The sequence below is a fragment of the Stegostoma tigrinum genome, chromosome 9 (genome assembly GCF_030684315.1).
Source record: "Stegostoma tigrinum isolate sSteTig4 chromosome 9, sSteTig4.hap1, whole genome shotgun sequence".
NCBI classification, from domain to species: domain Eukaryota; kingdom Metazoa; phylum Chordata; class Chondrichthyes; order Orectolobiformes; family Stegostomatidae; genus Stegostoma; species Stegostoma tigrinum.
This window is the reverse complement of record NC_081362.1, coordinates 69,119,756-69,132,145: the sequence shown is the minus strand read 5'-3', so window position 1 is coordinate 69,132,145 and position 12,390 is coordinate 69,119,756. Positions and strand designations below refer to the sequence as shown.

The following is a 12,390-nucleotide window of genomic DNA, read 5'->3' as shown; positions in this document are numbered from 1 at the left end:
CATCTGGATGAAGAAGAAGGATTTAGAGGGATATGGGCCAAATGCTGGCAAATGGAACTAGATTAGGTCAGGATATCTGATCGGCATGGACAAGTTGGACTGAAGGGTCTGTTTCCATGTTGTACATCTCTATGATGCTATGAATTGTTTAATTCTTTAATTAACGACATAATAATTAACCTCCTCACTTTGTAACTTTATTTAATAAAATAAATGCAGATTTTAATGTTAGTAACAGTATTGTAATGTAACACTGAGCAACAGTGAATAGCAGAAGCAAATTCTCCTCTAATTAATGCTGTTTTTATTTCATGTTTGTGAATAAAAATGAGCTGAAGTGTTGTCACACCTTCTCAACATTTAATTAGGATTTTGTTTCAAATGACTGATACATAAGGGCATTCCATACTAAAAGGTCAAGCAGTCTGGCTGATCCCTGTTTCAGTTGTTTGTGCTAAATCACTTGATTTTGTGTGTACCATAATCACACACCAACAATGGAAACAAATTCCATTAACACTTTTAATTCACGTGGACTTAACCTAAGAAACCCAAGAGATCGAGAACAGAGACCATAATGCTCATTGAGGATGCAGGTTCTGAGGAAGGTTATTTAGGAAGCAGAGAGGGGTTGAAATTGGGAAGCAAGTTCCAGATTAGGACCCCAGAATGCTGAAAATTCTGCTGCTAACTTTGGGGGTAAAGAGACATGTAGCTAAGTGAATGCTTGCAGAATAAAGGGATAGAGTAATAAAGCACACACATGTCACAGACGGCAGATGTGAAGATGATTGAAATGATTTTGCGGGATGGTGAACCTTTTCCAATTGGAGCAAAGGTTAAAACACCCATTAAAAATTGTTGTTGTGCTTCTGTCTTTTCAGTTGAGAACAGAGGACGTGCCTGAAAATTGTATTGAGAATGTGTTTCAGAATGCAGGTCAGACTTCAGCATGTCAGAATATACAATGCCTTCCACATTTCAAACTTGCATTTACTCTGAAGCAGGTTAATACACAGAATACTTAAAGCTCAAAGGATTCAATAGGTATCCCACATGTATGGGGGTAATTGGCAGATTTCATCCAACCGTGGCAATGCATCTTAGAAATGTTGCAAGCGTCACAGTGTCATGTTATGGACATGTTTTTAGGCAAGTAAATCAATAAGTTTAAAAATACATGAACATCCTTTTTCTGATCATCGACACAGACTGTTTTTCATTTCAAGGATGATGTCTACCCAAGGTCATGTGTTTAATGTGCCTTGCTCAGGCCAAATCTAGGCTTGCAGATCTTTGGAAAAATGAGGTAGGTCATCCCACGAGATAGTGAGATCTGGAGTGTGGTATTCACTTGCATTTCTTTCCATCTCTGCCATCAGTCTGCCTCATTATTAAGGCATTTAGACACAGAACATGAGGCGTCTTGATAGACAAGTCACTCTGGACTATTCATTAGACTACGCCTGGTCAATAATATTAATACCACTGCACTTCAAGGAGCATTTCAGTGGCTTTGAAGTGTTTTCTTTGTCCACCCCTTTGTCACTGGCTATTCAAATGTTGCAGAACAGAACGTGACAGGGGAGATGCTTTTTAGTCACTGTTTTAAGTCCATCGCACTTAATTTTGCCTGAGCTTTGACAGAATGCTTGAAGAATTGGCTTCCAGAAAGGTAGTAGCATTTGTTTGATGAAGGAGAGTATCAGCTACTGAACAGTTGACACTGAAACTAAAACTCTGAAGTCTGGGTCAACCATTTGACAAGTCAGACAAACATCCTTCCATAGATCACAGCAAATATTAGTTATTTCATTTCTGCACAAAAAAAAACTTTACAACAGGTAGAGTCTGGGAATAGTCTGGAAGGGAAGTCTTGTTGTGATTTTGGCTGGGTCAAGACTTTTATTGTTAAATTTACAAGTACAACTGTGATGATTATACAAATGGGTTCCTTACATTCAGTGGCAACTTTGAAAGGACTGGGCACGAACTGGAAAATCTAGAACAAAGGGGCAAATTCTCAAGTTAAAGTGTTCCTTATTTACAACAGAGATGATTAGGAAGTTATTCATTCACAAAATTGTGAATCTTTGGAATTCCTTACCTGGTTTGGTTGTGAATGTGCTACCATTGTCTATAGGGGGATGAGATGGGTTGATTTTCGGGATAGTGAGCTGAGGAAGGAATTGAGGCCATATCATATTGAAGGAGATTGCAGGCTCTTGAGTTTTATGGACCCCTCCTGATCTTAATTCTTTTGTCCTATGGTCTGTTAGTCTTAATTAAAATGATGCTGCCAGTCCCTATGAACTTCCTTGTCGACATAGCCCCTTGTGACAAAGCCATGTAATCATATTGATTGGTATGTAGAAACCAGGAGCCACAAACAACTAGTACCACACATTATCCAAATGACTGAACCCTGATGTCAAGGGCAGTTGAATTGTTTAAAATCGAAATCTGCATTACTCTCAGTGTAACCTTAACATACCAGTGTGCTTCTCCAGGAAGGACCATGCAATAAAAATCATACTAATGTTTCTGAAAACTATGTAGACGTAAACTCTTAAAAGCATAAAAGTTATTTAAAATACAAACCACAGTAAAAAGGCATCTTACTTTTGATGATTTTGTGTTGTCATTTTTGATGTCTCTACTGGCTTTGAACTAGAATCACAGATCGGCATGGTAGCTATGAATAGCAGCTCGATAATCTCATGATTATGAGAAATTGACCCTAAATCTGAAATGCTGACCAATGTTAATGGATCTTATTGTTTGTGCCACAGTTGTGTTTTTGATTGTATTTTTGAAAATCAGTATATGAATGACAACAATCAATAATCTAACCCTTCCTTATTTCTTCTGTGCTGTGTTACAGGGGAGTGATAGGTAAACAAGGATATCAATGTCAGGGTAAGAAATGTGTTTAAAATATCTTTGTTAAGGTTTATTGTTTTAATATATTTGGTGTTCTCTACAATTTTGCTGCTGTCTTTCTGTGGACTGTCTAGTGGCTTCACAACAGATGTGCACTGAAATAAAAGATAAACATAGATTTCTAGCTGACTGCATTGGATTTGTGAAATTTGTCACCATGTCATTTTAAAAAGAAATCATGTGGTAACTATACTTTATTAATGCATGAAACAGGCTGCTCAGTCTTGAAAGCATCAATAGATTTGTTTACTTTCGCCAAAAGAACATGAGTTAAATGACTGTTATGAATGTCTTTGATGTGTTTTGTGCTTTTTAGCTCAAATGCCTGAAGGAGCTCTTCACAAAACCAGCAAAATGACTTGGAGACATCATTCGTATATGTTTTGAGCATGCGTGTTCCTGCTTATCTGAATAGTACAATTCTCCACCTCTTGTTGTGGGATCTTGTGAGATGTTGCTAATGCAAATTCAGAAGTCACATGACACCAGGTTATAGTTCCTCAGGTTTATTTGAAATCATAATGTTTCAAAGCAGTGCTCCTTTGTCAGGTGAAGTGGACGCAAGTGTGCAATTAAGACTTTACAGGTGGAGAGATAATTGCAAAATAATTCCTGGTAATTAAGAATGTCAACCAATAAGTACAATTAGTATGAATGCAGTGTCAAATGCAGGGCTGAATAACAAGTCTTTGCAGGTGATCAAAAGTGTCTAACGGTATGAGTAAAGTGTCGACAGCTGAATAACAAGTGAAGGGATGACCTATGAACGGATTAATTAAGGCAGGGAGATGATTACAAATAATCAAAAATAATATGGTGCAGGAGACAAACCAAATAGCTAGAATAGCATGAGAAGGTATCTGAGCGACTCTAATACCTACTCATGCTATTCCAGCCATTTGATTTGTCTCTAGCACCACCTTATTTGTGATTTTTTGTAATTATCTCTCTGCTTCTATGATTGGATCATAGGTCATCCCCTCACTTGTTATCCAGCCTGTTGAAACTCCACTCACACTGTTTGTACTTAGCTGTTGACACTCTTAATCACCTGGGATTACCTTGTCATTATCTTTCCACCTACACACTCTGTGCCTGTGCACTTTCCTCCACTTCACCTGATGAAGCAGCAGCGCTATGAAAGCTTGTGATTTCAAATAAACCTATTGGACTGTAACCCGGTGTCATGTGACTTCTGACTTTGTGAACCCCAGTCCAACACCGGCATCTCCACTTCATGGCTAATGCAAATTGTTTAATAATTGAGAATGTATTTTATCATGAGTAAATTATTTCTCAATTTGCTTTAAGCAGAAAGTGAGTGTAAACATTTTAAAATTGCAGCTCTTTCAAGTGGCAATAATTGATAAGATCTGCTGTCATGAAAGAAATTCTTAACTGTTTTGTGCAGTTTGTGAAGGCCTAACATTTTGGGTCTGCGGCAAAAAAGTAACCCCCTGAAGTGGTCTATTGGTGGAGATGGTCATGAACCACCTCTCATTTTTCTGAGGGGAAAATCAGCATTCTTACTGCTGTTGGATGCTCTTCCCTGAGGGGAAATCTAGATGTAACACATAACATAAGGTAGGCATCAGCTGTTTGATGTTGAGATGAGTTCAATATTGAAATATTTGTGGAAATCTTCAAAATGCGACTAGCTACTCATCAGTGCTGATAAGAATCAGCTCAATTGATCTAATGTGATCGTACCACACTAATGATAGCCACAGAATGCAATATAATCATACAATGAAATCCTACAAATGTTTCTAAAATCTATACAGATGTAAGCTCTAAAAGTTATTTAAAATACGAACTACAGTAAAAGGCAACTTATTTTTGATTGTTAAAAATATTTTTAAAAATAGATTAATTCTGTAATTCAGAGCAAATTAACCACTTGACATTAATAAAATTAGTGGATTATAGTCACTGTCATACTGGGCAGAGAGGATCTGTTATTGAATGTATCTATTTACAAAAGTCTTGTCAGTCATCCAGTTTTTCAATGACAGGCTTGTTATTTAAGCCTTTTTATTGAATTAAAAAGTAGGTTAGTGGAAAACAGTTTATTCAGCTTTCAGTACTCTCATACAAGTGTCCAATTAACATATGCGATACTTCTTAAGAGAAAAGAGTGTGTTATTGTTTACAGAGAATCAAGAAATCCAAGAAGAGACTAGTTAGCAAAGATTATTTTGGCAGACACATTTCACATCTTTGCTTTTGGCTTTGCAACTACAGATGTTGGAAATTGGTCAACATCTCAGATTTAGGATCAATGTTAATAAAACATTAATTCTCTAGCTTTATAAATGAACTGATGTAGCAGCGGACCTCTGACTTTACACTTTGACTATCATTTGACTGTCATGCCTGTGCATAGTGCTGTGCACCATCCTTCAGTGCCAATGAGCAAGAAAACAAAAACATAGATTATTTGACTCCCATCTTGCTCAGGGTGTGTAACATTTGATGGAATTTGAAATATTTTGGGAATATCGAACGAAATTGTATTTAATTACATGTACTGTACTTCAGTTTAACAAATTGAAATGATGAAGGAACACTGTCACTGAAATAACATCACATTGAAAAAAAAGACAAAGTGAATCAGATTTGAATGATCATGGCTAGACTAGGAATAATAAACCAGGTGTTAGAACATCAGGATACAACTTGGGCTGCATTGACCTACTCATGACATTAGGTCCTTTAAGTAATCTAGAAAATGCCAAATTTCACAGTACAAACATTCCGCTCTTGATGGACCAAATTCCATTAGACAGATCCAGAGATAGTTGCAATTTTGTCCACAGAATAATAATAATGCTGATTAATTTTATCTACTTATTTTGATATTAAAAATAATAAAAACTGAAAAAAAGAACAAGTGTATTGAATCTTTCGTGACAATTTTAGTTGGTGGATTGAATTGCTTATTTTTGGTTTTATGTTGTTGCACTTTCACTTTCTCACCAAGATTATTATTCGATGAAGTTTAAATCTGACACTGAGCTAAAACATTTCATTTATTTGAACTTACAGTCTGTACCTGTGTAGTGCATAAGCGCTGTCATGAACTTATCATAACCAAGTGTGCTGGTTTGAAGAAGCAAGAAGCCCAGGATGAGGTACAAATATTTAGAATTCTACATTTGATAGAAGTGTTGAATATAGGAGCAGGAGGTAGACCACTCATCCCTTTGAGCCTGCTCCACCATTCAATATGATCATCCAACTTAGAGCCATGTTCCTGCTTTATCCCTTTTCCTTTGATCCCTTTGATGCTGAGAACAATATACAGATCTTGCATAAAATTCATTAGAAACTTGTGGCACAGAATTCACCACTCTCTAAGTAAAGAAATTCTTCCTCATCTCTTTCCTACAATGCCTAGTACCCCTTGTCCTTAGACTCTGAACTCTAGTTCAGGACTGCCCTGATATTGGGACCACTCTTCCTGCATCTATCCATCTTATCCGGTTAGACTTTTATAGGTTTCTATGAGATTCCCCCTTATTCTTTTACACTCTAGTGAATATAGTCCAAACTGATTCAGTTTCTCCCTGAACATCAGTCCTGCCATCGCAAGAATCAACCTGGATAAACCTTCTTTGTGCTTCCCTAATAGCCAGAGCATCCTTTCTCATTCCTCATCCTCACCCTTCATCCTTCCTCAAACTGCACACAATACTTCAGATGTCATCTTACCCTGCACAATTTCAGTGAGATATTCCTGCTCCTGTACTTGAATCCTCTCACTAAGAAGGTCAACATACCATTCGCCTCTGTCACCGCCTGCTGCACCTGTGTGCTTACCTTTAGTGCCTGGTGAATGAGGTTACCCAGATCTCATTGCACCAACACCCCTCCCCCTCTCCCCCTTTTCCCAAGCTGTCACGATTCTAATGATAATATTCCTGCCTGACTTTTGCTACCAAAGTGAATAACCTCACATTTATCCATATCACGCTGCATTTGCCTTGTATTTGATGCCGAACATAACTTGTCCGAATCACATTGAACATTGTCTCCAATTAAGCTCTCATCTTTCTCAACCTGTCTGTAGCCTTTGACACAGTTGATTATGCAATCCTTCTCCAACACCTCCAAACCATTTTCTGTTCGGGTGGGTCTGCCTTGTGCTAATGCTACCCTTATACCGTACCCTGCAAATGATCTACAATGACTTCTATTTCTGCTCCTGCTCTGTTACCTCTGCTATCTCCAAATAATCTCTATTAGTCTCATTTTCACTTCCCCATCTACATGCTACACCCTTGGTGAGGTCATCTGAAAACAGGTCGATTTCCTCATGTATGGTGAGACACGTACACTCGCTCACCACAAACGCTCCCCATGCTGCACTGAACTTGTCCAGCTTCTTTTCTAACATCCAGTACTGGATTAGTAAAGTTTTCACCAACTAAATGTTTTGGGAGATTGAAACCATTATCCTTGATCCTTGCCAAAAACACTGTTCCCAAGCCACTGACTCCAGCCCTCTTCATGAAACTGTCTTGGGGCAGAACCACATTGTTTACAACTTTGATGCCATATTCAACCACGAGTTGAGCTTTCAACCACGTATCCACACCATCGTGATGCCTACTTTCACCTTTTTTATATTGCCTAATTTCACCTCCCTCTCAGCTCACCTGCTGCTGAAACCCTCATCTATACCTTTGTTTCCTCTGGCACTAACTGATCAGATACTCTCCTGGTCGACTGCCCATTTTCTATTCTTTGTAAGTTTGATGGCAGCCCAAAGTAAGTACGTATTCTAACCCACTACTTTTTTTAAATTTGTCAGTCTTGCGCTTCCTGCCTTGCATTGGCTTCTGGCTAAGCACCCCTTCACTTTTTAAATTCTCATCCATTTTTTTCAAATTTTTCCATGGCATCTCTCCTCCAATCTCTGTAATGTCTTCTGCCAACATAATTTTTCCAGAGAACTGAACTCCTTTAATTCAGGTATCTTGACCATTCCCAATTCTGATTGCACTATATTTGTAAAAAAATACCTTCAGATGCCCATTAGCTAAGTGCAGGAAATTCCTCCAAAAACCTCTCTGTTTTCCTACTTCTGTTTTTTCCCATGTGGTGCTTTTAAAAGTACCCTTTTTGATTCAGGTTTTGGTCATTTATCCTCATTATTACAGGGCTCAGTGTTATATTTTGTTGACTAAAGCTCCTTGGAAATATTTGGGGATGTCTTATCACACTTAAGTGGACCATGTAAATAAACATTATTGTTGTAACGAAATCGAATGGACAGCAGCTACATTTTGCTGAGGTTGGTAACAAGAGGAATAGATTTTTGCTACAATGTCAACAGCATGATGACATTATTGGTTTAGAAGCCATGTTGGTCTCACTAACTTGTTTTGGCCTTGGTCTATTGTGATGCAGTAAATGATAGAATAAAAATAGCTGAGTAGTGATCCTATTGATGTTGCATAAAATTCAAGCAAGTTAACTGAAGGTGCGTCAGAGTGTATCTTTTTCCATTACTTCAGTTGCACTTGTACTATCAGTCATCGACTCTGGAAGGCATAATTCTGTTTTAGCCCAGGGCTTCCCATGTCTGTTTTTTTTGTGCAAGTGTCTGAAACCAATTCAGAAATATTGGCTCATATGCATCTTTTTCTATGCAGGTGGGCTCCCAGCGCTTCAGTGTTAACATGCCTCATAAGTTTAGCATTCATAATTTCAAAGTGCCCACATTCTGTGATCACTGTGGCTCTTTGCTCTGGGGTCTGATGAAACAGGGGTTACAATGTAAAGGTAAGAAATCCATTCTCCTTCTTTTAGTGAGTTACAGATGTGTAAAAAATGTCAACGATTGTTCATTTTGATTATGTAATGATATTTTAACATAATAACATTTTACCAACAATACCTGCTGATGGAAGAAAAGGTCAGTGAGCCTGTAGAAAGAAAGACTTTCATTTATATAGAGCCGTTCACAACTGGAATGCACAGTTTTCTTTTAAGTTTTGAAGTGCAGCCACAGTGGTAAGGCAGAACTTCCATACAACAAGTTCCATCGGGCAGTGATATGAAAATGACCAGATATAATGTTTTTTGTGGTGGCATCCTGGGCACTGGGGAGAAATCCCTTCAGTTCTTTTAAAGTAGTGCCATGGGATCGTTTATGATTAACTGAGAGATGGTAAACAAAAAGGCAGGTTTGTATTTCTGTTACATCTGGCTTTCAGAGCTTCATGACAGATGGTATTTCACATGCCGTCTGAGGATGTTAAATTGGATTTAAAAGCACAAAAGAAATTCAAGCCCATCAATGCAGGGCTCACTCTCCTTGACCAGAATTAGGCACAAATTCAGAATCATGGTGGAAAACAAAGATTGACTCCAAGTTCTTTACAACTTGTTTTTAACCGTCTCTTTAAAACCATCTTTTCTACTCAGCCTGAACACCTCCTATTGGAATTCTTTATCAGGAAGGTTAAGAGCACCATTTCAGCTGCCTCTGCCTAGCCCCTTACTTGAACTTTCTTTGCCTGAATTCTTGAACCTGTGTCATCTTCAATTGCTATCCTAATTTCTGTCGTGGCTTTTCAAATCTTACCTTGTCCATAAAGCACATGATTTGTTCTTTTGATGCCATTCTCGCTATATTTCTGATTCCCCCCAACTTCCCTTCCTGGTTGAAAATTTAGTTGATATTGTGACCACTTAGGTGTAGTTGACCTATCTTTCAAATCTGACACCACCAAACCCCTTCTCAAAAAAATTCACCTCTGGCTCCATGGGGTTTTGCAACTGGCTAGTGTCCAATCTCGCCTTCCAGTCTGAAACTTGTGAATGCATTATCATCTTCTCAACTTGTGCATCTTTTTCCTGCAACTTCATATTTTAAACGTTTAAGTCAGGTTTCTGTCTTGCCACAGCATTGAAAATGCCCACATAAAAGTTCTAAGTGGCATCCTCTGTGACAGTAATCTGGGAGTATTATCTCTGAAATCTTTGATGTGGTTGAGTACACAAGCTTCTCCACTGTGCACTTCAGTGGGATTGCCCTTGGTGAGTTCAACTCACCCCAGATGATTGTAGTCAGGGTATATACAGCAATTGCTTCTTTTTACACTTTTTCACCATTATCTGCAGTCTCCCAAAGAGAGTCCTTGTTCTTGATCTTTCTTAATCGTATGCAATCCTTTGGCAATATCATCCAAAGGTGTGGAGTCGGCTGTCACGCAGACATTGGCAAAACTGAATTTTAAAACAGTTGTTTTAACCATTCCATTGTCTCTGAGTTGTCAAACTGCTTGCCTAGTATCTCGTTGTAAATGAACCATAATTCCCTTCTGTTAAACATTCCAAATTTAGCAGTTATAAAATAAACAATATTTTGCATATTTTGCAAAAACACTTGGGTCAATGACTTTTAAACAGTCTAAAGAAACTTAAGAGATACAACAAGGTTTAATGTAAATACACAGCTGGGAAAAGAGAATCAAGAGGAAAGGCAAGAAAAGAGAAACTCAAGGGTGGTTAACCGAGATGACGGTTCAAGGCACTAGCCAATGCCAGATACTTGGTGGGCCTGATTATGAATGCCTGGCCGACCTCTAAGAATGGGCTAATCCGCCTAGATCCCAGCAAGTAGTGTCAATGCAATTGTACGCTGGAGGGAAAGCTTTGTTTGAACATAGGACATAGAACAGTACAGGCCTTTCGACCTACAATGTTATGCCGACCTATTATCCTACTCTAAGATCAAGCTATCTTGCATACCCTTCATTTTACTATCATTCATGTGCCTATCCAAGAGTCACTTAAATGCCCCTACTGTGTCTGATTCTACTACCACCGCTGGCAATGCATTCCATGCACCCATCACCTCTGTGTAAAGAACCTACCTCTGACATCTCCCCATATCTTCCTACAATCACCTTAAAATTATGGCCCCTCATGATAGTCATTTCCGCCCTGGGAACAGTCTCTGGCTATCCACTCTATCTACACCACTTCTCATTTTTTACACAAAACAAAGCGTTTGATTAGCTATTTTATTGTGTTGTGATAACCCTTTTATTTGAAGAGATTATTTCATTGCCTTTTAAGATTGAGGGTTGGAAGTGAATGTAAACTTCTGCCTTTGATGCAATGAATAGTGTATGAAATGATTGATTGACAGCTTGATGAGACAGTAAGAGGCCTGATGTAGTTCAGTGGGAATACAGAATAGTCCTTTTGATTGATGACCTGGTGCCAAGCTTCCCCACGAATCATCACTCTTCGGAAAAGTGTTGTATGTGTCAGCTTACTGAAGGGGCCTGACTTCAATAAAGTTACAGGGTGGTGCTCAAAGTGTTCACACCCTCCACATGGAATCTGCAAGGTCTGGAGACCTATGTCTGGCCTGGCTACCAATACCCTTATTTCATGTCAATGAGTATTTCTGAAAATGAGAATGCAGGCAGGAGTCCTAGAATTGGGTCCCACATGCCACTTTTAAGTGCTTCCCACATTGGCTCAATTTCGTGAAAATCAACAACATGAGACCATTAAAACAATAAGAAATAGGAACAAGAGTAAACCATTCCGTCTCTCAAGCCTGCTGCACCATTCAGTATGATCATGACTGATCTGACATTCCTCACATCAACTTCCCAACCTTTTGCTCTTAACTCTCGATTTCCCTTAATGATCAAGCATCTGTCTATCTCAGCTTTAAGTATATATGACTCTACTTCTGCAGGCCTCTGTTCCAGGAATTCCAATGACATTAAACCCTCTGAGTGAAGAAATTTCTCCTTTTTTCAGTCTTATATTGTTGCTCCTTTATCCTGAGACTAGAATTAGAATTAGATTTCATTGCTACATGTACTCAGTTACAGGGATATATGAGTACAGTGAAAAGTGTACAAAGTCTCCATTTTCTGTGCCACTATGCCCTCTGTGGTCAGACTGTCCCATGAGGGGAAACGTTCTGGCAGCATTTATCCTGCTAGGCCCCTTAAGAAACCTATGTGTTTCAATGAGGTCACCTCTCATTCTTCTCAACTCCAGTGACTGGAATCCCAGCCTGATTAGTCCTTGTTCATAAGATATGCCTTCATACCAGGGATCATCCTAGTGAACCTTCAGTGAATTGCCTCCAATGAGATGATATCTTTCCTTAAATGAGGGGACCAAGATTGCTCACAGTACTCCAGATGTGGTCTCCTTGGCACCTTGTACAGTTGTAGTAAGTCTTCTTTATTCTTATACTCCGACCACTTTGAAATATGGGCCTAGCTTCCTGATTATCGGCTGCACCTGTGTGCCAGCTTTATTTTTCATGTTCAAGTACTCCCAAGCCCCTTTGTGATGCAGCTTTCCACAACTTTATTTTTCATTTGAATAGTATTCTGTTCTTTTGTTCTCCCTTCCAAAATGAACAACTTTGTATTTGCCCACATTATACTTCATTTG

General features: G+C 38.6%; 1 protein-coding gene across 2 annotated transcripts in view; it reads left to right on the top strand.

The window, feature by feature from the left end:
* Positions 1-12,390, top strand: part of LOC125454665 (protein kinase C epsilon type) — a 556,093-nt gene that overhangs the window by 327,061 nt on the left and 216,642 nt on the right. For both annotated transcript variants that reach the window (XM_048535674.2, XM_059648613.1), the window contains 3 exons: positions 2,885-2,919; positions 5,992-6,077; positions 8,604-8,733. In XM_048535674.2, coding sequence (XP_048391631.1) covers positions 2,885-2,919; positions 5,992-6,077; positions 8,604-8,733 — 251 coding nt within the window. The remainder of the gene's footprint in view (positions 1-2,884; positions 2,920-5,991; positions 6,078-8,603; positions 8,734-12,390) is intronic.